This window comes from Ictidomys tridecemlineatus, unplaced genomic scaffold (genome assembly GCF_052094955.1).
Source record: "Ictidomys tridecemlineatus isolate mIctTri1 unplaced genomic scaffold, mIctTri1.hap1 Scaffold_45, whole genome shotgun sequence".
Taxonomy (NCBI): Eukaryota; Metazoa; Chordata; class Mammalia; order Rodentia; family Sciuridae; genus Ictidomys; species Ictidomys tridecemlineatus.
Window position 1 is genome coordinate 560436 of NW_027522913.1, and position 27413 is coordinate 587848.

Consider the following 27413-nt stretch of genomic DNA (forward strand, 5'->3'; position numbering starts at 1 on the left):
TAAGGTTATGCTAGATATTATCTATGAAGGAATAGATTGCTGTTTCATAATTCAGCCCATTCTTTCTCAATATTCAAGACTATTGGAAATGACCCAAAAGATGGCAATGCAGCAAGATGAACCCATGATTGTAAAACCTATGCCGGGAAGACCAAATTTACAAAATCCTCCTCTGAGAGGTAGGGGGCACTTTGTAAAAGGAGCTATTTTATTTCTTGGTGCAGAATGTATGTAAATTACTTTTTATTTCTGTGTGTAATGGTTATGAAATAATCTGAATGATTTGCTAAAGCAGGAGGTGAGGGTTGGTGTCAGGGAGAAGGCTACCTTAAAGTAGTAACACGGCATTGTTGTCTTTAGGTCCACTGAACCATAATGGCTCTTTTGGTCCAGCCCCCGTGAGTGGTGGAGAATGTTCCCCTCCACTGATGGCAGAGCAAGCTGGAAGACCTCCTTCTGCTACTCTTAATCAAAAAGATATGCCCAGAAACGGATTTGGTGAGCATTCACATGTTGCTTTATAGTAAACTGCTTCAAGGTTTTGTTTTTTTTCCCTTTTGAATATTCTAATAAAAACATAGAATTTGGGCCTGTACAATACATAGAAGATAATTTCTTACGTTATCTTTGTGAATGTTTTCTGTAAAATCTGTTCTAGAATAGAAAACATTTTTTTTTCCTGGAGGTCCCTATATTGTTTTTTTTTCTTTTAAATTTTACACTGTGAAGTGTAAACCTTTATCTTTAAATTAAATCTCTATGGTGTTCCTTTCCAAAATATTATAAAAGTAGCCTTAAACTTTATGTAGCATACATATTTCCAACATGAAATACTGAGTCTTATTTCCAATTCTAAATAGGACTGTAGTCTTGGTAAGATTGGAAGTCAGGTTATACAGACTAAAGAAAAAAACAGCCTACACATACTTCAAGTCTATAGCTTAAAGTTTAGGACCAGTACTTATTAATCTGCTGTTCTATCAACCCAAGGCAGTTCTTTATTTTACTTAAGTCTCTTCATAAATTGTGATTTATGTATTGGGCAACCCATTTTTTTAAAAAAAATATTTTTAATTGTAGATGGACATGATATCTTTATTTATTTTTTAAATGTGTGCTGAGAATCAAACCCAGTGCCTCACACATGCTAGGCAAACACTCTACAACTGAGCTATGACCCCAACCCCTGGGCAACCCATTTTTAATGTTGCTTTCCAGTTATTGTTGAACCCTGACCTGTCCACCAGTGGTTTATTTCTTCTGAAAAATACATACAAGGGCTCTGTTTCTTTCCCAAGGGTCAATGGATGGACCTTTACCTCGTACTGGTCTTCTGAGGCATCTGGGAAACCCGTTGCCTCTGGTAAAGGACCAAGTAATTTCAAAGAATCTGTAATTGTGGATGGAGGATTTTTATTCTTTTCATGTTAGATTAAGTCTGAATCCATTCTTTGATCTCTAACAGACCCAGGATGTGGTCCAGCTCACATGAACAGCAGCTCCAGAAGTTCTTCTCCAGCTAAGGTGACGAATGAGGGCAAGGTAAGTTTTGTAGTTACTGTGAATCATGTGGTCATGCAGGAACATGTAGCTTTCCTACAGTACTTTCTCTTTGCTTTATCCTTCTTTGTGTTCTATTTGTACTATCCCATTTGTTTTTTAAAAAGCAAACTGTTCCCCAAGAACCTGAGACCCCCTCAGTCTCCACCATTACTTCTTTGACTGAGCATCCAGTTGGAGTAAGTACTTAGAGGTTGAGAACTGAATTGGGTTTTATTCTGTGCATTTCTGGGAAGGATATTCAGAGCATGACACTGATCTTGTTTGCTTTAAACTGCATGCAATATTGAGCTTACTTTTCTCCTTAACTTGGGAATGTTGCTTAAGTGTGTACAACTATAATGAACTACAGAATGTAAAAAGTTATCACTCTAACTTTATATGGTGTTTTGTGTTGAATCTTCTAAGGCAAAGTAAATTCATTATAAATTATATAATTCATCATTTTTATTTTTGTTTGGAAGAATGTTATTTAAGAATTCCTCCATTTGTGCAAACCCTATTTTGAGTGATTTGAATTAGATTGGTATCAGATTTTCTGAAAGTGAAATACTGTTTCAGTGAAACAATGATAATCTGAAATGACCTCTTGAGCCAGTCCCAAGCAATGGTCTCATTTGTTCACATAAATGTATTCTCTTGTAACTGTGTTGCTATTATATCTGGTAGGTCTTCTGCAGCTCTATAATAAAATAAATTTTTAATTGTTTAGTTTCAAACCCACTACTCATAGGAAATGATAAATCAATATCTCAAATGGTGTACAGTAAATGAAAGTAAATATTAAAGCCTTTTCTTCCTAATTTGTGTATATAGCACTGTGATGGAAAATACTTCTCAAGTTCCAGTGTATATATATTCTAGGAATATACATCTCTGGAGAAATCTAAGGGCAGCTTAGATAAGACCCCAAACCCCTTTGTAGTAGAAGATTTAAAAGAGAACAAAGACCCATTGTTAGAGAGGAGTAGAGGTGGGGAAAGCATGGCTTGGAGGCAAACCTGGGATTGAGTTTCTTTAATATGCAGTGTGGCCTTCAACAAATTATGATATTCCATTTGCTTTTGTTCCCTCTTATTTAAAACAAGACAGTTACTTAAAGATCTCAGAGGTTGAATAATATATGAAAGACTTACCGAAGATACTCTGAATAGTAGCTATTATTACATGGGTAGAGAATGGATTTTTCATTTTATTCTGTTCATTCTTAATATGGAAGTAATGAGCTATTGTGATGAAAGGGAAGTGATGGGGAGGGGGGGGAGTCCCTTTGAAATAGATTGTAGTGAATACAACATGACATACTGGTCAGAAATCACCTCTGTTAACAACCTCTGCCAGTCCTCTTGCCTTTCCCTTTCCTGTGCAGATATAATCAGTAACAAACTGGTCCCTCTTGTGGCATCCTTCCAACTTCTGTAAGCTGTCAGTGGAAATACACAGGAGGGGTGGGTAGAGTTTTGTTGCACTGATGGTGTTCTCTGGACAGGTGCCTGTTTTGGGTTTTAGCTTTTATCGGTGTTGGTACTTTGTCTTAATACATAGGAATTTTAAAACTTTTAACTTCTTTCAAATCTTAAATTGCAGGTTCATATGGCTATGAAAGGGCCCCCTCCTTTCTCAGGGGTACCCTTCATGGCCCCCCCCATGGGACCCCCAATGGGATGGCCTCCACCACCTCCCATTCGGTATGGACTGCCACTTCAGCTCGGTGGGCCTTTTGGGCCTCAGCCAATTCCTCCACCTTTTGGTATGATGATCTGAATAGTAGTGATTGACTTATAAATCACATTCATCTTCCACTTCTATTGCTTGCTAAAACAGTTGGTTGCTATCTCAGGTCTTAACAATGAAAGGATAAAGCTGAGTACATTTTAACTTTTCCTCCAGTTTTCTGGCACATATGGGACACTACATAATCTTATACTGAGATAGGCAATAGCTATCTCTCATAGACAAGGATAAGGGGCTATATACAGAAAAGCCAGAAATATTACTTCTGCAGATGTTTGTTGAAAATCTGTTGATATGCACTGCAATAGATGGAAAGGTGGATGAGATGCATGCCATAACTTAAAATTTTGTCACAGATATGAAAATCCTACAACATAAAGTTTGTAATCACCCATAATGGAAGCATAAGCAGTAGGTTATAGAATATAGAAAAGGAAAAGTCAAACCCTCCTTACCTTGAGAAAAGTCAGAGGGAAGTGTTAAAGAGGAGGATTTAACAGTGATCTAATAAATGTTGCTGATTTAATTAGGTGGCTGTGGAAGGCCTTTTCCTGGAGGGCCTGCACCTTGATTCTGATGGCATGTGTAAAGTCCATGCTGAAATACTTCATGAATTTTTAATGGATAGAGTAATAAATAGTGGGATTTCCTTTTATCAAAATTTCTTTGATGTAGTAAAGTTCTTATTTCATAATCTATCATCTTTTCATGGTAATATAGTACTTCCAAATATAAATGGAGCTCTTGTGAGATCGAAATAATTCTGCAATTATATAGTAGGAAAAGAAAAACGACAAGCCTGGAGCTAGGTAGAGCCATATTTAAATCCTTAATATGTTGCTTCATGGCTGGTTGGCCAAAGTCTATAACCTAAACTTGTTCCATTTCAGTTTGCCTCATCTGGCAAGTCAGGATGTTCACCAGTTGATGTTCTAGGCTTGAGAGAAATTAAAGACTATAATATCAACATACTTGAAATCACCCTAGTTCAGAAATTTCTGGGTATTTACATAACTTCCTTTTTATTTTCCAGGTCCTGGTATTCATCCACCAATAGGCTTCAGAGAATATGCACCAGGTGTTTCACCTGGAAAACGGGATTTGCCTTTTGACCCTCGTGATTTTTTTCCAGAACCTGCACCAGCACCATTTAGACCTTTAGGCTCATTTGGCCCAAGAGAGTACTTCATTTCTGGTGCCCCATTACCACCTCCAACTCATGGTCCCCAAGACTATGGGCCACCACCTGCTGCAAAAGACTTAATGCCTTCAGGCTTTAAAGATGAAGCTCCACCTACACCTGATTCTCAGGTGTGAGGGATGTTCACAGGCCTTAAAACAGGGCCTGTAAAATTAACCTCTGACACTTAGTCAGAAAATGGACTATGAACTATTCATCGAGTTAAAGGATTATTGGCTTCAAAATATAAAAGTTTATTTTAAAAGATTTATGTTTTTAGAATAAAGCTGCCTTGGCGCAGTATACATTTTGAGCCAAAATATTTTCCCCCTAAATATCCCCACTTAAGCTAGAGTATTCTTCCAATTTTAAAATGTGCAATAAGGAATATCTTTGTTTTAGTTAATGTAGCATATACAATTGCTAAATGATTTAGAATGTCATAATTATGGACATTTCTTGTGGAAATGCTTTAAGAACATGTATTTCCATTATCCTATTTTTAGTGTATTGCAGTTGAAAACAGAGAAATGGTGTTTTATAAGCTTGATTTTTTTCTCTTTCAATATCTGGTCGCAGAGACTGTTACGCTAAAAATGTTTACTCAAAGATCATAAACTTCATTTTCCTTCTTGCTGAAGTTCTTTGTTGTAATAGTTCATAAAAAATTGTTTATTAATATTTCCCAAGTGTCTGTTGATTCATTGGATCGTCATGAGACTTTGTGCCATTGGGGAAGCATGTAAACTCACTCTCAGAACTGAAGATGGTGACTTGGCAGCATATTCCCTGTTGCTCACTGTTAAGGAGGCTGGACCTTGGTCAACTGTGGATTTCTATAGAGGATTTCTTTTACTTGTGAGAAGTCTTGTGGCTCTATTTTTGTAGCACATTCCTGTACTTTTTTCTAACCACTGTCTATGTGAGAATGGTTTTCTGAGAATGAGTTTACATTAGTAGCAAGAGTTGTTTGACCTGAAGTTCTACTGCTTTTGCCATTATTGCATTATAACAGTAAAATATAAGGTGGTATGTTGTGTCTATTAAATAAGGAAATTTCTTTTTAAAAATGTACACAACACACTCTTCTCTTTCCCATACCTTGCCACTGATTTTCAAGGAATATGATAAAAAAAATTAGAAAAGTATAATCCTCTAAGAATGAATGAAACTCATAAACTTATAATGTCTATAATCAGCAAATATGGGCTGAATTAAATTCTTTTTTTGATAGATACTCAAATATATTTTATTTAAAAATCAATTAAAGCAAATCCTGAATCTGTAACTACTGTCTTTAAAACAATGTTTCTAAGAACTAGCTCTCCAGAACTGTAATATTAATTACGTCAATTTTAACAGTACATTTTAAGAGGTTTAAGATTTAAATAAAATTATAAAAGCCTAGTACTTTTTTTTACTGCTAGACCATATTCTTCCATTCTTTTAAATTCTAGAAAGTAATAGGATTGTTAAAACCTAGAACATAACATATCATTGTTCTTTTTATGTCCCCTAAGTATTCTCAAAATAGGGGCAAAAGCTTCAGTGTGAAACAAAATCTCTAAACTACTGAAGATAACTCAGAATAAAAAGAATTTGAGTCCTTTAGGAAGAATTCAATCTACATAACCTCCATTTAATATTAGAAGCAGCAGCTGTGTGTGTAAGAGGAAAACCATATAATAGCTTATGCCATTTTTAACCATGTAAAATAAAATTTAAGTCACAAACACCAATTTTGAATGTATCTTTCAACCTCTACAGGACACAAGGCAATGCTGAAGTTACTAAAACTTCTAATTTTAAAATAGCATTTAAATAAAGGTGATGTCAGCTAGGAAGATAGATTTTCAAGGAAAGGCAGATTTATTATTTTATTCAAAGCAACAGTAGTTTTCCCTCTAAAGCCTTTTTTGTATTTATTCTATTAGTAAGTTATAATGCATTCTACGTAGTTTATCTGAGCAGTTCTGAACCCACCTATAGTTGCCTCTCCTTACATCCATCTGATTGTACCACTTCTGTAGCAAAGCCCAAGGTATCTGCCAATATACAGGTTGTGTAGAGAATACTGTCCCCTGATTCAATTATACTTTTGTATCTCAAAAGTTTTAGAAGTCCTCTCCAGCAAATTGTGTTTCAGTTTAGTTACTAAAATCATTTCATTTGTGAAGCAATAGTGTTTCAACCTAAAAGTATTACTGCTATAGTTGTAATTATTGTCCAGTGACTCATCCCCTCCCACACTAGAAAGTAAATTTAAACAACTAATTTGTGAGATACAGATTGCTTTGTGTTAACTGCTTCAAGATAAAATCACCTTTTTTGGGGGGGGGGTTGGTCAATCAGGTCTGAATTAAAGCTAAGCTGACGACAATGTTCAATTTAAGTTTGTTTAATGCTGATGAAAGACATTCATATAAAGCATCCTCTTTTTTTTTCCATATAACCCCATTCTTTGGTGGCAGCTGGGGTTGTGGCTCAGTGGTAGAGTACTTGCCTAGCACAGGCAAGGCCTTGGGTTTAATCCTCAGCACCACATAAATAAATCGAGGTTAAAAAAAAGCATTCTTATGTGAAGGATGCTAAATATTTCTTCATATAAATTATCACTTTGAGGGGCTGGGGTTGCATGTGAGGCACTGGGTTTGATCCTTAGCACCACATATAAATATAAAGGTACTGTGTCCATCTACAACCAAAAAAAGTTTGTTTTTTTTAAATTATCACTTTGATATACATATTTTATAGTATGAGAAAACAGAAAGAACAATGTATCAGTTTTGCTACATTTTAATAGTAGATTTTAAGGGAGCAACATCAAACATCAGTAACATCAAACAAAAAGGTACTGAGCACTCCACAGGGTACAGAGTAGAGTGCTGCCAAGCACCTTGGAAAGTTTACATGACATGGAGAAGATGAGGCCCTTCTCTTGAGAAGTTTACAGTCTGGAAATTTTGACTACTCAGAGTTTCGGTTGAGTGAACATTTTATTAAGGCAAATTCTTCATTTCCTAGAACTACTGTATACTGAACTATTTTTGCACTTGTGAAATTAACCCAATCCAGATGAAAGAAAAGACTAAATTTGGTTGAGAATTCTTTCAGGCTCATATAGTTTTATTAACATTCATCTAGTAAACAAAACTGACCTAACAGACAACTGAAAAATTAAAGACTAGATCTCTTGAAGTGCAAGGGCTAAAATAACTGTTATTCGTTTTAAAAAGCAAATTGATGGTATGATTAGGGTTTACACTAGTTTAAAAATAGGCCAAGTATTGCATTCCCTTCATGCATTGTTCATTTAAAATAGTGAATATTAAAATACATGGGTTCTACATGTAACCCACAAAAAAGCTCCTCACAAATCTTTATTTTCTGTGTATCAAATATCCACCTTGTGTACTATGACAGTTTTATTTATGTCTCATCAAGTTAAAAGTAATGTAAATAGTGAAATTATAATAGGCTAATAACCTGCATATTTTCATATGAATGTCAATATATCTAAATAGGAAATAAATGGCAGTCGTATCTACCTATATTAAAAAAATAGAATATCTTTCCAAATTTTGCATACTCATCACTTTATAAAGACAAGGTATGCAGGTTTTAAGGTTTCACAATCAGTTGTCAGAAAAACAGCAGTTGTTCCTGCAGAATCTCATTAGCATCTGACTCAATTATTTTTAGATGACATGATTTAGACGACGTAAACCCACTCAAAAATTTGTAATTATTCTGAGAGAGATAGTTTTAATGTTAACCCTAGAATCATTTAATGTTAACCGTAGAAACAATAGCAATGTGATATAGAACAACTAATCAACATGACTAAAAATATGCTCACTTTCAGAAAAACAATCTGGTCATCTAGAAAAAAATCACAGCTACAATCTGGGGAACACTCCCATATAAGATATTGATCTGATCAAGGCACACTATTTCTAAGTAGAACTATCAGATGAGGGTGAATTTAGGCCAGCTCTAAGGAACAGCCTAAAAGACAGACCATAACTGATCCAATTTCCTTTCAAAGCAATCTAGTACTATCCTACCCACTTCAATTCAAAAGTTTGAAGTTAATTCAAATCAAAAGACCATATTGGAGCAAAAGTGAGCAAATGTGTAAACTCTAGCACATTCTTATTGCTGTATTAAGTTTGAAGATGAGCATACCTACCACAGCAATATTGTTCCAGGAAGCAGGGTAGGAACAGTGGTAAATTAGGAAACAGACTATTAATTGCACAATTAATAGAAAAGTAAAAACAAGTTTCAAAATCTACAATAAATCTATCTAAAGGAGTCATAACAATGAGGTGCTGGACTTTAGTTCTGTGGTACAGCTTTGCAATGGACTCACTGGCCTATAGATATGGTTCACTTCCTGCCTCCTGAAGGATGAATATGCTACACAGAGCTATGATGGTTTCTACTGAGTGGTAAAATTCACAGAAATTCCACATTACTCATGTCAGAATCATTCCTTGTGCAAAGTTTGATGTAGATGAAGATGAAGTGGTTTCTTGGTCAATAACTGCAATTTCTTTCTTTTAAAGTCAGTGGGTTTCTTGTATCTGTAACCACAATAGAAAGATCATTGTTTAAAATACTTTGATGATTGATCTACTCCAATGTTACATTCTCGATAAGAGGGACTAAGAAGAAACATGAACTAGTAACCATTAGAACAGTATGAATCCTATATGTATATCACTTACAGTTCTATTACAGTTGGCCCAGGTTTAATCTCATCCATCTCCATGAAAGCAAAACACTTGATGCTGGTAAACCTTTTTTAGGCTTGTAGTGTTTGAATTCAAAGAAGATAGCTGTACCTAAGGAATTAAAACAAACAACATAAGCCAGAGACCACACATTTCTTATGTGTCACCAGAAGCCTATGATTTTACAAAGTAACATGTGTCAAACCGTCTGATGACACAACTGTTGATAACTCACTGTGGCTGTCACTCCAAGCTCTGGTACTAGCATGTCTGAGTGACATTTCTCCATATCATTTAATTCTACAAAGTACAACAAAAATATATAGCAAGAATGTAAGTTATGTACACAGGTAGAATCATAAACTACCAAAGAATATAAAATATTAAATACCACAAGAAAAACAGAAGTTACTTAAGTATCAGCAGTACCTATAGAAATGGTTTCAATAAGCACCTGTATTAGATAGAATAGAAATTTAAGAGTTCCTTTAAAAAAAATTCTACCTTATATCATTTCTCTCCCTCCTGAAACCACGCCCAGATTGTCCTTTCCATATTCTTACAAACTAACTGCCAGTTATAGTATCTTTTTACCCAATGCATCTTATTGAAAGAAAAAAAAATAATTCTTTAACTGTTAGAAAGTAATCATTAGGTTCCTAAAAGGACTTAAGGTAATTATTAGGGAACCTGCTTCCTTAACTCTGTATTATGAGAAAAACTTCCCTATCAAATAATATTTAACCACATTTATTACACAACTAGATAATGCAACTGCTAATTCTCATATTTTAAAAAAAATTTTGATTTGACTTTAAGTCAATATTCATAACTATGTGACATAAGATCTTGTGTTAAGTATACTATGAACACAAACCCAGATAAGTACTGTGTCCTTAAGAAGTCAGTAACTGATAATTACAAACCTTTGGTTAATTTTTCAATATGCTTCTGGAGCTCAATGTCCACATTAAAATGAACATATGTATCTTCTTTTCTTGAAGCCACAGGAGTATCTTGCACAGGAGTTAAATCTATGTCATTCAGATCTGGAGAAACAATTAAGTTTCTGCTTATGAGCATTCACATATACAGACGGAAAATATAGAAACTGCAAAGGTTACAGTTCCTAAAGAGGCATGGAAAGAGCTGAGAGGAGATTCTCAGGCTAAGAGATTCCTATTTGGTGTGAGCAAGTATGTGAGAGTTGTTAAAGTTCATGGGGTATGTGGAGATAAATGAATATAGACTGGATAGGAGACCTCATGAAGGGGACAAGGAAGCCTTTACATGGCCCAAGTGGACAAAACTTGATCTTCATAGTGAAGTGGTAGGAAGCCTTTACATGGCCAAGTGGACAAAACTTGATCTTCATAGTGAAGTGGTAAAAAGAACAAACATGTTTTTTTTTTTTCATAGGGAATATCCCACTATATATTTCTATGCCAAAAAAAATCTGGAGTATAAAATTTGCCACAATGGAGCTCTGCCACCAATTTCTAACTTTGATCAAGTATATGACTTATTTAGAAAAGCCTTTAAACCTAACCTTATAATTTCCCTGTTAAGAACCAAAAATGGATGAGAACAGCCAACAAAAACCCTTTGGTTAATAATTTTTCATATATATTATCTAAATTCTGGTTATACTGTTTACAACATACCCTGAATTTACAACAACCAGATGGCACGTTATATATAGTTTTAATTTTCCGGGTTTAAAAATCTCAGTTTAGTCAAATTCAACATGGACTCATTTAATAACTCCTCAGTGTTTATGTGTTATTCATTTATGTGTCTCAAAAAGCTCAAAAAACAATTTAGTACATTTAATAATTAAAAAAATATTTACATAAAAATATTTCAGTATAACATATGCAAAGGTAATTTAACATTTATAACATCATTAAATATTTTTGTGTTTTAAGTATACTTTCTCAATGAGTATGCAGTTTTATAATTGGCCTATCAAACAATGTAAATATTTTCCGGTACACTATATATTTGATAACTGGTAACCTCGGAATTTAAAAGTGTACCAGTATTAGTGCTGTGGATTATGTTCTTTAAATAAATGTTTTTCTTTGTGGTCATATTTTTCTTTTAATTAGCACTAATGAACCCATGGATCTGACTTTATTTCTGCAATTGATAAAAGTTCCTCCATTTAATTTCAGCACCGATCTGTTCCTTTGGTGCAAAACTACAGATTAAAATAAGCCGTTTGTACTAACTATAGTTATTTCTGTAAAATGGTATAATTTATTCCTTAATCACATCATCATCCCACGGGATTGCTTTCAGGGCATGGATGTTATGGTTGCACCCTACTTCCCTGTCCCCTGATTTTCATCTGCCTCTGTAGGATTCACCTAAGTAGATACCTCAGTAGCACAGGAAGAAGAAGGGGCTGAAGCAGGAGAGATGGGAAAATAGGACATGGGGCTTTGTGGAGAGAAATGAATATAGACTGGATAGGAGAAGGTGAGGGGTGCTATTGTTAATCTATATCCTGAAGACTGTAGCTGCTGTTAAGGACAATGTGTATGTTTAGTCTGCACATTAGATGGAATCTGAAGAGCAAAAATCTATACAAACTCAAAAGCAAAAGTGAGTGTATAAGTAGGAAATATTTTTTGTAAGTCTTTCGAACTATGTTCTGCTATGATCTCTTCTAGGATTTTGCCTAGAATATAGAATGCATTAAAGTAAGTTGTCACATATACAAGACCATCCCCTGTCAAAAACTTTGTCCCATATGAGAAAAAACATAATGCAATTTGCCAGTAATTTACCCTTTATACTAACTGTAATATAGGGATCGATGCACTGTCCAGTGTCTTTCAGACCAATTTTCTCAATCCTGATAGTGAGTAATGTCATTCCCGGTTCTGATGGCAACCTTGGTAATAAAGTACCTGGCAACAGAGAAACCTCAGTAAAAGTTAGCTCCACCAACAATTCAGAGTAAATACTTTGACAAACAGAAGATATAGCCTACCTCTTAGGAACTAGCTAGGCATTATGTATTTTTATTTCCGAAATTCATGAACATCTGATGTTATACTTTTTTAGAAAAATATTTAATTTTACACATAATATATCTGCATTTCCCAACCATAAATCACCTTTAAGCAGAAATAATCATTTCTATAATAATAGTATATAGTATGTATAATAAAAGTATGTTAAAAAGATTACTTGAGGAAGCCCAATTATACATAATTGTATAATATGCTCACATAATATTTATATTCCATATGTACTTCTATATTATACTCAGCATCTTAATATGAAGTGGTAGAACAAAGACAAGAAAAGCTTTTAAAATACTTGTTATACTGTTCTAAAGTCTGAGACATTTAATATCAGAGTTGATCAATACATTCTTCTCTTTAGTTACTCCTAATAAAGAAAATAATTTACAATTTGATATTTATGTTTTAATTTAACTATATAGTCTAACTTCTATTCTTCATTCTATTTTGTATGAGTTATTCTCTCAGAAATTAGTACTATACAGACTGCCATATAAAATGGCCATTTGTATAACTGAACATTTTCCCCAAAACCAACTAAAATTTTTAAAACTAAAAACCTACCCAGAACAACATGACAACATTCACCCACCAAGGACATATGAAGGAAGAAATCAACTGTTCAGTATGTTCCCTTTTTTGAAACTAGCAATAGAGAACAGATGCAAATAAGCTGATTTTAATCAAGTATGTATACAGAACCTCAAAATACACTTAACAAAAGATTTTGGTTGATGTTTTTCAAGTTTCTATTCAACAATGTGTTATGCTACTTTTAATGATGAGTTATTTGAAATACATGAAGCAATAAACACACTACATTTGAAAATACACATTTGATTGATGGCAAATGTGGCTTGAGAAAATTTTGGGAGGTGATGGGAATGTTCTGAACTTGTATAGTGATGACAGATGCAAAACTCTATAGAGGTGTCAAAAATCGATGAATTTTATACTTACAGAAGGGAAATGTTATGAAATGCAAATTATACCTCAACAGTGCTGTTAAAAATGTATTACTTTCTAATTTAAACAAATATGAAGACAATACAGACAAATGCAATAATGGGAAGGCCTGGAGGCTGCAGTCCACTGTTGCATTAACAAACCTAAATGGGCTCAGGCTGATATCATTAAATATATACATAATACCTTTTATGCATCTTCTTTGATTGACAAATGAGGGTACTTTTAGAAGAGGGGCTTGTACCTGGACATCTGGGATGAACTTCAGAGAGTTAAAAAACACCTCTGAAATTTTATGAAAAATGTGAATATGTATACATTTATATTTATATACATACATATTCACATGTATGTATATCATATATGAATTTTTCTGCAGAAAACTTCATTCTATTATGTAGTACATGGCTGTATAAATATGCTACAGTTTATGTACACATTCTTGTGTTGATAGACATTTGAATTACTTCAAGTGTTTGGATATAGTTAACAAGGCTATAATAAATACTCTTCTGAACATCTTCTGGTTCCCATAAGCACCCATTTCTGAAACAGAGGAATCACTAAGTCACCTGGCATGTTACCTCCATACCTACTATGTAATGACAATCCATTTCCTAAGGTGGTTGTGCCAATTTTTATTCCTAGCCCAAGTGCAGTAGTGTTCCCATTGCTCCACATCCTCACTAGGTACTGTTTTCTCAGATTCTTCATGTTAGCCAATTTTGGTATAAAGAAATCAATCATTTTAATTTGCATTCCTCTGAAGATTAATAAGGTTGAGCACCTTTTAGAATAAATCAAATATATGATTTCCTCTTTTCTGAAGTGTGTTCAATTATTTTGCTCGATTTTTTATTGAGATATCTATCTTATTGAGCTGTAGGAGGTCTCTATTATTTTGCTGGACAAATGTTTTACAAATAGCTTCTTAGTACTTTTCCTTTATAAAGACTTTTTGTTGAAGTAGAGCATATACATTTTAAAATGTACAAATTGTTAGTACAGTTTGCTGAACTTCCACAAAGTGAATACACCTGTATAACTAGTATCAGATCTAGGAAAGATATGATCAGCCTCCTGGGAGTGTCCTTCCCCCCACCATATCCAATTCACTCTTCCAAAAGATAGCAACCATTGCTAACTTCTAACACCAAGTATTAGTTTTGAATGTTAAGAATGACTTTTCTCTGCCATGGTGTCTTCTGATTATGATAAATACTTACTGCTAGTAATATCAAATTTCTTAATATCTTCCTTTACTATCAGTGCTTTTTATGTCATATTTAAGACAACTTACCCCACTCCAAAATCATAAAGGTATTATCTTGAAAGCATTTTATTGTTTTGCCATTCACACTTAATTCCATATGTCACACAGAATTATTGACTACGGTGTATAGTAGGGGCTTTAATTTCATTCAATTTCACATAAATACTCAATTGTCTCAGCACTACTCATTAAAAAGACTGACATTTTCCACCACTGATCTGCAGTCCCACTTCAATCATAAATCATGTGGCAATCACTTTCTGAGTTTTCTATTCTGTCTTACCGGACTGTTTATCCTCTTACCACTAATACAGTATCTTCATTCTATAGCTGCAATAAAAATTCAGATGAGTTTCAGAAAGAGTCTATCTTTATAAACTGCTTCTTCTAATTTATGAACTAGTATATATCTTTACATTTTAAAAATCATTACAATTATTTAATAGAATTTTATTTGACCTAAAAGCCTTCAGAAATAAAGACCTAGAGATCCAGGGAAAACTCCTGTTTTTATGTTTATGTTCCATGAAGAATGGATGGCCATGTAGAAATGACTGGAAAAGGGGGTGTGAGCTAATGGTAAAAGGCTGCCAGGGTCCCAGCAAGCCCTGTCTGGTCATCTTCTTGGCCTCTCTGTATAGCCTTCTTTCCTTCTGGACCTAAGGCAGGTCCTGTCTGGAATGAGGGTTTTTAAGAGAGGGGGGAAGGGAGGGTAGGGGGACAGGAAGGGAATAGCAGGGAAGGAAGGAAAGAGAGAGGGAGAGAGAGAGAGGGAGAGAGAAGAGAGAGAGAGAGAGAGAGAGAGAGAGAGAGAGAGAGAGAGCACTTTCTAGGTTTTATGACTTGCTTTGGGAGAGAAGGGTGAACGGACAGGAGGGCAGGAGGAGAGCAAAGGCTTTGCTGCTGAGCTTGCTTTTGAGATTCCAATCTCCTTCAGTTAGAAGTTCTCAGCAGGCCAAACCCCACCCTTTGGGTTATCATATTCTGATCTGACCCTGCCCAACTTCCCCCTCTCCCTCCCTCCTCCTCCTTTTCTCCTTTTAAGAAGGGAATGTGTAGATCTTTCCATCTTTTAAGATCTTCTTTGATTTCTCTCTTTAGGGTTCTGTAGTTTTTATTGTATAGATCTTTGACTTCTTTCATTGATTCTCAAGTATCATTTTTTTGAGGTTATTGTGAATGGAGTAGTTTTCCTCATTTCCTTCTCAGAGGCTTTGTCACTGATATACAGAAATGCCTTTGATTTATGGGTGTTGATTTATATCCTGCTCCTTTGCTGAATTCATTTACTATTTCTGGAAAGATCTACCTTGCTCTTGGATAGGCAGAATTAATATTATCAAAATGACCAAACTACCAAAAGCACTATATAGATTTAATGCAATTCCAATCAAAATCTCAATGGCATTCCTCATAGAAATAGAAAAGGCAATCATGAAATTCATCTGGAAAAATAAGAGACCAAGAATTGCTAAAGAAATCCTTAGCAGGAAGAGTGAAGCAGGGAGTATCGCTATATGAGACCTTAAACTATACTACAGAGCAATAGTAACAAAAACAGCTTGGTTTTGGCACTAAAACAGACTGGTAGACCAATGGTACAGAATAGAGGACACAGAGACTAACCCACAAAATTACAATCATCTTATTTTAGACAAAGGTGCCAAAAACATGCACTGGAGAAAAGATAGCATTTTCAACAAATGGTGCTGGGAAAACTGGAAATCCATATGCAACAAAATGGAATTAAACTCATGGAGATTCCTTGGAAATCTGGGAATGGAACCACCATTTGACCAAGCTATTCCTCTCCTTGGACTATACCCAAAGGACTTAAAAACAACATACTACAGGGACACAGCCACATCAATGTTTATAGCAGCACAATTCACAATAGCTAAACTGTGGAGCCAACCTACATGCCCTTCAGTGGATGAATGGATTTTTAAAAATGTGGCATATATACACTATGAACGTTTTTTATTTTTTTTATTTTTTATTTTTTTAAAGAGAGAGTGAGAGAGAGAGGGGGACAGAGAGAGAGAGAATTTTAACATTTATTTATTTTTTCTTAGTTCTTGGCGGACACAACATCTTTGTTGGTATGTGGTGCTGCTGAGGATCGAACCCGGGCCGCACGCATGCTAGGCGAGCGCGCTACCGCTTGAGCCACATCCCCAGCCCCATGAACGTTTTTTAAAGAGAATAAAATTATGGCATTTGCAGGTAAATGGATGGCATTGGAGAAGATAACGCTAAGTGAAGTTAGTCAATCCCCAAAAAACAAATGCCAAATGTTTTCTCTGATATAAGGAGGCTGACTCATAATAGGGTAGGGAAGAGGAACATGGGATGAATAGATGGATTTTAGATAGGGAAGAGGGGAGTGAGGGAAAGGGAGGAGGCAGGGGATTAGCCTCCTAATGAATGTGGAATGAATGTGATGGACATCATTATCCAAAGTACATGTCTGAAGACACATATTGGATGTCAACCTACTTTATATACAAACAGAGATATGAAAAATTGTGGTATATATGTGTAATAAGAATTGTAATGCAAAAAAAAACAAGTATATGTATAACGTGAATTGGCATGAACATACTTTATACAAAGATAAAAAAAATGTGCTCTATATGTGTAATAAGAATTGTAATACACTCCATTGTCGTGTATTTAAAAAAATAAAATCAATAAAAGAAAAAGAAGGGAATGGGGAGTGGGTAGGGAAAAACTGTGGAATGAAACCAAATTAACTTTTCAATGCACATATGTGAATATACTATAATGAAACTCATCATTTTGAATATCTATAACATACTAATTTTAAAAAATGTAAATAAATAGATCAGTAAAGTAGATGAAAGGGAACAGTGGGAGGGAGGATGGGGAGGGTGAAGGGACTGAATTGGAGCAAATTATATCTCATGCATTTATAATTAGTCCAAATGAATCTAATGTCAAGAATAACTATTATGAACAAATGAAAAAAAGAATAATGACTTCACTGTTTTTATAAAATGCATTCTCATAAACAATTCAATTGAGAGAAATGAAAAAAGTAAAAGAGAATGTACAATTCAACATCTCACCAACCATAACAATTATTAAGTCACTCTTCCATCTTTTTCCCTAATTTCAAGATTGCTCCAGTTTCCTTTTCCTTTTGATATTCTTTTATTTCTTTCAATAAAGGTTTATTTTCTACATAAAATTCTTATATTTCTTTTGTTGAATTTATAATAAGGTCCTTGATATTATTTAATACTACTATAAATATTATAATAGTTCATTTTCTAAGCAATTATTACTTGTTTGAGATAAAATTGATTTGTCTGTACAGATTTTCTATCCAGGAACCACATTATCTTATTAATGAGTTATGAATAGGTTTTTTGCATATATTCTCTATATATTCATAAATGTGCAAATAAATAACATCCCCCCTTTTATATTTCATTTTCTTGTCCTAGTGCAGTAGCTAGAGCTTCCAAAACAATGCTGATGAAAAGAAGTAATAGACACTCTTGTTTTGTTCAAATTCATCATTAAACGATTTTGGGCTGTAAATGTCATGTAGCCATGTTTTATCAGGTTAAGGATGTTTTTCTGTTCTTTGACAAGAATTGTTTAAAATCAAGGCTGTATTTCAAACTTAACTGAAAACTTTTTCTGCATTGTTGACAACTTTATGAAATCTTTCCCCTTAATCTGCTAATGTGAACTACCTTGATAAATTCTGCTAACAATAATTTGAAAAATCACTCATTAGTTCATGGAGATTTTCTGAATTATTTTCTACAGCATCCTATGTTTATTCAGTCAATCTTCATATGGCAGTTACTTTATTTCTAACTTTTTATCATTATAAAAAACACCTAAACAGAGAATCTTGTGTATATGCAAATGTTTCCTCCTCTTTTTCCTGTATTTTGGGGGTGCATCTTCAAAGTAAATTCTCAGGAATGGGATTGCTAAGGAAAAAATATGTACTTATATGTTGTTAGAGAATGCTCAATTCCCCTCCAAAGGAACCTCACCATTTTTTGTTCCCACCAGTGATTAATAAGTACCTATTTCCCCTAAGACTCACCAACAGTAGCTTTAATTTCTGTTTTTTATTAAAAATAAAGTTGAGTATCTTTTTATGTTTAACGGATGTTTTTTAAATGTATGTGTGTGTGTGTGTGTGTGTGTGTGTGTGTGTGCACGCTCATGCGCTCGCTCATATTGTCTGTTCCTCTCATGTATTCTGCTTTGGTTATTACAATTAAAATTTTTCTTTATATATTAAGAATGTTGGGTTGGGATGTAGCTCAGTGGCAAAGTGTCTGCCTTGCATTTGCAAAATACTGGATTCAAACCCCAGTTCTAAAAAAGACAAAAAAAGAACCCACCCCACCCCACCCCCCAAAACCCCCAAGAATGTTACTTCTTTTATGTATTACCTCTTTACTACCTTTTTTGACATTCAAAAGATGATTGCTTTACAACTTTCAAAGTCTTTTTGATGTTAAGATTATTTTTTTCCAAGTTGATATTAAACTTGTTGTTACTTTGGGGTGAGTCAATTTTATAACCTGTCATCATCTAGGTCTTTCAGTTGAAATGGTAGGGCTGATGCTACATTCCTTACCAACAATCTTTTTGCCTGAGACTACACAGTAAAGTTTAATGTAATCATTATGCTTCGAATAATTTAATATGGAGGCAGTGATTTCAAGTCTGAATTTCTTGTTTAATTCAAGGTAGAATGTCAAACATTGTGTTCCATTATGAAGGAAGCTGAGTGTAATTAAGATCATAGATTACATAGAAAGGTGCCTATTTAAGGTGTTTCAGAATGGTCTATGATGTGCTCTCTCTCTCTCTGCATGGTCAACTCCTACATACTCAGTGAGTCCTAAATCTGGCTAGATTTATTGAATTCCCTCAGCCCTTCTTTTTTGCCAACCTATGACATTGGTGCACATCTCTAATCATAATCATGTGCTTTTGGCTCTGTCTTGCTGACTACACAATAAGCATCCTGAAAGGTGTGGGAACTGTTCCTTTTGTAGTATGCACAAGGAATAAACAGATCTTTGTTGAAGAAATATTTTATTGAATGAATGACTGAATTTTCAGTTCTAGAGGTTATCATGCTCTAGTAAACAAATGGCTAGAGAATCTATATCAATGAGTGAAGAAATAATAAACATAAAAGAAGATCAAATGCTAAAATAATACCATACCATCTATATGCATGTTTTTGCATCAAAGATAAAACCATGATAGTTGTAAATTGAGCCAATGCATTAAAAGGAAGATTTCTAAGTGAAGTATTAACATATCCAATTACATAGTGTAATATGAGAACAAGTCAACTACATTCATAAAATTCAAAGACTAACAAGGATAAGAAAGAAATCACTACACACAATCCAGTGTAAACTGTGCTATTCCAGCTAGATCATCTGCTCTCAGATCTAGAGCAAAGATCAGAAGAAATGTTCTTCCACATGGAATTGCTATGTAAATAAGAAATAGCTAACACTTGTGAGTATTTGTGATGTGCCACATACTATCCTAATCCTCTCATCTAATCCTCACAACAATAGTTTAGTTCTATTTTTCAGAGGTGAAAAGTGAGGCATAGAAAAACAAATTATCCATAATCACACAGAAGTTTGGCTACAGAGTCCATGCTTTTAACCATCATGTCTCATTTTAACATCTTTATTTTAATTGTCCCTAAAGCCTTAAAAGGAACTGCAGGAGAACCTCCCCATCTCAAGCTTCTGCAAAGTTCATTTTGCCATGTAAACATAACAGTCACAGGTTCCCAGGATTAGAATATAGACATTTTTGTGAGGCCACTATTTATGCCTCATACTTTTAAATATGGAAAACTCTAAATGGCTACAGCTGTCCAAACCAAGTTTTCAATAACATCCCATGGATGTTATTGAGCTGTCACTAAGAACTCCAAGTAAGGGAGTGATTAAAAAAGAGTAACATTTGAACTTTGTACACTGGGCAATGCACATTCACAGGAATGGACAGAGACTGAGCAGCCCAGATAGCAATATGATAGGTCTTTAACACTCATATAGCAGTGAGCAGCAGGACTGTGTTCATTTGGTTAATTCCACTTTCAGTTTTTACTGCAAGACAAAGGAAGCCATTGGTAGCTGGTGAGCCCCAAGTTGTACTGAACACAGAAAGCATGTCTTTTTCTGACTTATCTGCCCCCAACCACCTCTTATGCACCAACCAGAGCAAGCATGCTCTCACTGGTGTCAAAAAGAGTTGGAAGGAATTACTCAATTCAGTGTGATTTTCTGCGAGAGGAAGATTCTAAGCCTAAACCTAAAGACAACTCTGATAAAGTAATGACAATGAATTAGAAGGTTTGGAACCATTTTACCACACTACTGTAATAGGGGATACCAAAAAGTCCATCTTGTTGATGGAAACTGTTTATTAACAGGTGGTACTTGGGTAAAAACTCAAGTTGTTCTATTTCATTGTGCTTCATCTGTGGAAAACAATTTGTGAAGGTAGCTATGGATCCCCCAAATGGCTGTTTGTTAAACATAGACAAGTTCCCTCAAGAATGTTTTAAAAACTGTGTAAAAGCGTCTGACCTAGCCAAGAATGTTACAGCCACTGCCACTGTGGAGAGGAAAGGGAATTGTGCAAGTAAGGCCTCGGCCTCTGCTGGGCACCCCACAGCACTGACACAGACCAAGCAATGAAGCACCACTCTACCTGCAACAGGTACAGAAAAACAATGGGAGAACATCTGAAGCCCCCCACCCCCTGCCCATAACTTCTTTGTTCCAAGAGGATGCTGAGAAAAATGAAGGTCTAAGTATCAAGTAGGATGGCCATAGAGATCATGGAGAATCAGACAATGAAAGGACCACCAGCCTGAGGATGAGTCTGGAGTGACATGGATATGAAGGTCAATGGGATCCTTAAGACCCTGTCCTCACATGCAGAAGAGGAAGTCATTCTTTTCTTTCAACTTTTTTATTTTTGCTTTTTAAAAATTTCTATTGTTTATATCTCATATCATACTATAAGGACAATTTCTAGTCCAAAATTGGAAATGGCATGACAGTCTTTGTTCCAAAATAGTACATCATTGTCTAGGTCAGAACATTAAAAGAGGAAAATTACCAAAGATTATATTTTTTAAAACACTGATTTGAATTTGCTTTTTACATGATATTGTACAAATGTTTGTCACAGGCATTTACTTCAATAAGAGGTGAGTCAGTCTTCATTTTGCCTTGGTGCTTGGTAAATTAAATGTCATGAATAAGGAGTACAAAATTTGTTGTCCATACTTTTAGGACAGAGATGAACCTGATATCTAAAATGTAAACTAAGCATTATCATATGTGTGTGATTATATATTTATGTCTTCTTTGTTTTAGATTTATCATACTTGTAATTAAATTCAGATGTTTGATACTACCAATTCAAAGTCTGTCACACACATTTTTTAAGTGCACATTTCTTTGTAATTTTAAAATCCAATAAAAACGATATATATAAAATAATATTTTCTATTATTTTGGGATAATTTTAACATAATTTAAAATAATGGTATTATCAAATCATTATTTGGTCATAACATTTTGTAAATGGCACAAAACATAAAATGGGTCTTAAAAATCTAGCAAGAGAAAAATTTTGCAATTTGTACTGCACATCTGCAATTTGTACACACATACAAATTGTGTGAAAATATGAAAACACATGCAAAATTTCTTTTGGTTGGTAACTGATTAGTAGTTGAGAAACTGGTCCAACCTTTCAAGATAAAGAGTAAAATCATAAGAAGTTTGTTCACTTTGAAATTATATTAAAAGTTTGATAAAAATCTTAGGGGTCATTAGCATTCAAATAATAATATTTCTAGGTCTGTGAAAAATTATACCTGATTAAAGTTGTTTGTATAAAAGTTATATGAATATATTCTTGTTTTAATTTTCTTTATTGACTGGTACTAGAAATATGTATTTTTCTGTGTTCAGAAATATGTGATTTGGATAATGGCTGAATTCTTAAGTGTAACCATCATATCTGGAAAAAAATAATAAATACTCTCACAAAACCTAAGATGAATCAGTGGGTATATGCTTCATACACAGATGCCATTTAGCATGCAAGGAAGAGTTACTACAGGTGTTGGGTTAAAAATTTGAGTGGCCAGAGGACTTTCAAGGCAAAGCAGGCCAGATGTTGCTTAGAGCCTTGATGAAGAGCATACTCAATAGAAATTTCCTATAAACCAATTTCTGCAAAGCTCTGGAGAAAACCTTTTGACTTCAAGTGACAAGATTCATGGATTAAAAAAAACTTAGCCAGACTTAGTGGTGCATGCCTGTAATCCCAGGAACTTGGCAAGTTAAGGCAGGAGAGGCCAGCCTGGGCAACTTAGCAAAACCCTGTTTCAAAATAAAAAAAAAAATAAGTCAAAGAGCTGGGGATGTAGCTATGTGGTAGAGCACCCCAGACTTCAATCCCCAGTACTACAAACAAACAAGACAAATTATAAAAAAGAAATCTTAAAATGTTTCCAAAACTGCTTGAGAGTAATAGAATATTAACAAGCCTTAAAACTATTGAAAAATAGCTAGGAGAACTTCCAGATAACATTGAATGGTATTTTCCTTTCCTTTCAATATAAGTACATGACTGGATAAGGGACTCTGGCTCTGACTGTTCGGCTCAGTCTGAGAATTTGAGACTTTGAGAGAAAGGAAGTGCACGGAGAGCCAGAGTTTAACTGCACACTTTGGTAGTATTTACTGCTTAACCCTAAATATATTCTGAAATTCTGTGAAATAAGGATGCCCTAATATTCATGGAACAGCAATGAATATTTTGTTGCAGTTTTCAACTTCCTATATGCATGAGTAAGAAAAACACTGCACTTTAGCTGAAAATGAAATCCATATTTGCTTAACTCTCAAGTTCAACTCAGAATTGAATATTTATGCAGGAAAGAAACAAGTACAGGCTTGATATTAAAGAAGTAAGATTCACTCTTCATTTTGAGTTTCAAAAAACAGTTTTTGTACATATTTAAGACTATATAAAAGATGAATAACCAATACAAATTTAGAATAATGTTGAGATTGCTAGGCTTATGTTTAGGTCACTCAGAAATGTTTTTTTAAATTTTGTCTAAAATTGTGTCATGGCTATTTGTGCATGTGGTACTAGGAAACAAATGTAGGGCTTCACACAGGTGAGGCAAGCACCCTACCACTGAGCTACATCCCTAGTTCTTTCTATTTTGAGACAAAGTCTCTCTAAGTTGCCCCCACTGGCCTCAAACTTGCAATCCTCCTGCCTCAATTTCTTAAGTAGCTAGGATTATAAGCATATAATCCTGATCAGCTATTTTTTTATTTGTATTACTTTGGTTTATCATTTAGAAGCTTTAATATTCAAAATGATAAATAAGTTTTCAGTTAATAAATAATAGGTTATAAATTTATATCCTCTATTTAAATGAAATCTACTGAGATTACCTTAAGAAAATTAAACTACTATTTGTGCTTAAGCCAGTTAGTGTTTAAAGCAGTACACAAAAGTTACTGTTTGTCTTATGAGAATTGAAGGCTTTGAAAATGATATTAATGTCAAAGAAAGGTTTAACAATTTTTTATTCTTTTCAAGAAAGGTTGGATAAAAATTCATTTTTAATTTTAAATGGGAATAAACTACTCTTGGTCATACCATAGTCATATATTATACTTCATCTCATTAGCTTAACAGTAGTAGTGTTTAGCATGTGTGTTTGTCAAAACTCATAAAGCTGCACACTAAAAAAAGATGCCTTTTATATATGTAAGGGACACCTTAATCAATATTTTTTCAAAAGATCATAATAAGCTAGATGCTATGGCACAAGCCTGTAATCCAGGTGACTTGGGAGGCTGAGGCAGGAGGATCCCAAGTTTAAGACTAATCTCAGCAACTCAGTGAGGCCCTCAGCAACTAAGTGAAATCCTGTCTCAAAATGAAAAATAAAAAGGGCTGAGGATGTGGCTCACTGGTAAAGTACCCCTGTGTTAAATCCTCAGTACCAAAAAAAAAAAAAATACAACAAACTTACAATTATATAAATTACATAAAATAAAGATAATAAAAATGTTATAATTCTTAGGAGCACCCTGCCATGATAATATAGACACAACAGCCTTATCATGAATGAAATCTTGGATGTCCACAGTATAACAATTTTCCCCATTCTACAATTAAGTTAAAGGTCAAATTGTCCTTCAATGACATTTTTAATTTTATAATGACACAGGCCCTGGAAAATATGATCGAAAATCAAATATATCCAATTGAACTATATGTACTCTTTCTTACTTTGAGGAAAATAATTCAGGGAATAGAAAGGTTTAGTGAGCTTTCTGTATCTCTGAAATAAAATACCAAAATGCTATATCAGAATACAAAAATCTAATTACTTTGGGCTTAATCTTTCATAGCAAATAGACTTAATTTACAGAGTTTCTTTTCAACTCAGCAACCTGAAACCCATAAAGACCTTAATCTGTCCATTTCATGACTTACATCATCTGCTTCAAGGATCTTGTTTGCTACAGAAGTATAGCTAGTGAACAAATAATCAAACCAGAAATTTATAGAACTGGAATCTATTTCAAGTACAGCATGTGGTTTGAAAAGGAAATAAAAAATACAGAAAAATTTTAGCAAATTTATTTACCTCATCATCTCAGCAATCTTGAAATTTCCTACAAATATGACAAGTAAAATATAGCTCTTTCTTCATAAGGACAAACAGATTGGAAATAATTACCTTGTATCAAAGAAACACTAACAATAACATTTTATAGTGACTGTAATTTTTCCAATAACCCTATGGTGTAGGACTGTTAGCACCATTTAGAAGTGATAATGAAAATACAGTAGCCACCACTACCCCAGCAAATGAAAAGTATCATGCCAAATGCTTTGTATGTGGTGCCTTAATTTTCATTGTAACCCTATGAATTAGGCATTTTCAACATCTCCTTTTATAAAGAAAAAAGTACAGTCACTCAACTACTGATTGGCAGATGTTAGACTCAAAAGCACAGGTATCTTGTTTGTCTAAGCCTATACTGTTTATATTTCAAACGTCTTCTACCAAAGAGTATTTAAATTACTGGAATATGACTTTAATTATGAAGTTTTCTGGATGATATGTATATTATATTTAATTATACCATAAAGCATAAAAAATGCATCACAATAGTACAGTGTTATTTCCACACTTCCAAAAAATGAACTAGTTCATCAGAAGTAAAAACTGTGCACTGTATAAGAACAGAAGAAATTATAGAAGTGGAAGAGGCAAAAAATTCACTCAGGGTGCTTGACTAGGGTATTTTACAACCTTGTCAAGATCTTCCACAAATAAAAAGAACTTGCTATGTATTCTTTATTTCCCTGTTAAGGGCAACTGTATAGTATCTGTTCCTCCAGGTCCAGGTTTCACAATCATATATGATTATTTAAAGAACAGCTAGATATATAAAGAAAAGAATTAACATAGCAAACAGTTACTCTAGAAAGCCTACTTACAATGTTGGTCCATGGCTAGCATCTGGGAACCTGGATTTCAGCAGGATTCCCATCATGCCCTGTTAAGAAGATCACTGTGCCTAAACCGTCCATGCAAACAATATGGTTTGTGCTGAACACTTGCTTTCTTCCTGGAGTCTTTAGTTTTGGTTCATGCTAACCCTAATAAGTGTCTTGTGCACTGAATCTCTACAGTGTTTCCCCAATAGACAATATTTTTCATTTTACAGGTGTGAAATAATGTTGAGAGAATCAAGTACATATTTGACTCTGCTGGGAGAGGACTCTTAGAAGTTTGGTTTCCTCTGGAATTTGCCTGTGTGCTTTTACCCTTTGCTAATTTTGTTCTTGTGTTTTCTTGTTGTAATGACTCAGAATACAACTGTGAGTACAGCTATATTCTGAGTCCTGTGGGTCTTCCTAGCCAATCACTAAACCCGGGATGTTTTGAGGATCCCTGACACAAATAGTAAGATACTTTCACAATAAACCATTAGCTACTGCTATCAGAATGGCCATGATAATTTGCTTAAGATTGGCAAACCTGGAGATGTTTTACCCGCCACTAACAAGTACAAAAGTAAGTTCCAAACACCTGACCTTGAATTATATAATGTACATTTTTTGTACCCACCAGGCACTCTAGCAGGAAAAGAATCAGGAGACCCTGCTCCAGCACCACCTTCTTCTTCATCTTCTTCAAATTCCAAATGCTCTTCCTCACCAGGGGCTGAAATTCTCCTATATAAAAAAGGACAGAAAAATTAGTGAGCTACTCCACTTAATACACCAGCTAACCCTCATAGCCACTAACTTCCCAGATAAGATGCTGATTATTAGGTTAATGTTGATATAAATGTCAATGTCAATCATCTCATTGCTACCAATGGTATCAGCCATATCACCAATACCAAATTTGATAGGGAAAAAATACAGAAATATTTGAAAAACAGGCATAAAATAGATAATAAAATCAGAAGATAAAATATGGATGCTTATTTATTTACCTTAATGGGACAGGCTGAACATCAAATGGAAATTCTTTATTATATGTGAGAATATTCTTTAGGACTAGAAAAAATACATAGACCAACATTAGACTTATATCATAATCTTAGACTTATATATTAGTTAGTCTTATATGTTATATCTTAAATTGATACTTTTAATCATATTTTATAGTGTATTAACCACACATTAATATATGTATTTTAAATTCCGAGCTTCACTATCATTTCAAGACTCTGCAATTGACTACTGAATGTCATAGCAAAATAAAAATGTCCATTGTGGACTTCAGGTACCAGTATTTTCAAAGT

General features: G+C 34.2%; 2 protein-coding genes across 6 annotated transcripts in view; one reads left to right on the plus strand and one right to left on the minus strand.

The window, feature by feature from the left end:
* The window catches only part of LOC144373622 (transport and Golgi organization protein 1 homolog), a 36953-nt gene extending 31798 nt beyond the window's left edge, over window positions 1-5155 (plus strand). For 2 of the 5 annotated variants that reach the window (XM_078036660.1, XM_078036661.1), the window contains 5 exons: window positions 79-179; window positions 361-498; window positions 1466-1542; window positions 3148-3310; window positions 4328-5155. In XM_078036660.1, the coding sequence (XP_077892786.1) occupies window positions 79-179; window positions 361-498; window positions 1466-1542; window positions 3148-3310; window positions 4328-4611 (763 nt within the window). In that variant the 3' untranslated portion in view covers window positions 4612-5155. Of the gene's footprint in view, window positions 1-78; window positions 180-360; window positions 499-1465; window positions 1543-1667; window positions 2184-3147; window positions 3311-4327 lie in introns of those variants that run through there. The other 3 variants (XM_078036662.1, XM_078036665.1, XM_078036664.1) reach the window with 3 other exon arrangements.
* Window positions 5156-10045: 4890 nt separating this feature from the next.
* On the minus strand, window positions 10046-27190 carry LOC144373624 (axin interactor, dorsalization-associated protein-like). The gene is made up of 4 exons (XM_078036671.1): window positions 27102-27190; window positions 26729-26835; window positions 12009-12131; window positions 10046-10262 (listed from the first exon to the last, which is right to left on the minus strand). Exons 1-4 carry the CDS (start codon window positions 27188-27190, stop codon window positions 10132-10134), a joined length of 450 nt encoding a protein of 149 aa, XP_077892797.1. The 3' UTR covers window positions 10046-10131.
* Between the last annotated feature and the right edge of the window lie 223 nt (window positions 27191-27413).

What these genes read in the sequence shown, in the direction of transcription:
- LOC144373624 (XM_078036671.1), bottom strand. Translation starts at nt 27,190, where the DNA reads ATGTTGGTCTATGTATTTTTTCTAGTCCTAAAGAATATTCTCACATAT. An exon ending in GTTCAGCCTGTCCCATTAAG is followed by an intron (nt 26,836 to 27,101) that starts GTAAATAAATAA and finishes TTTTTTATATAG; the next exon opens with GAGAATTTCAGCCCCTGGTG. An exon ending in TATTACAGTTAGTATAAAGG is followed by an intron (nt 10,263 to 12,008) that starts GTAAATTACTGG and finishes TTGTTTCTCCAG; the next exon opens with ATCTGAATGACATAGATTTA.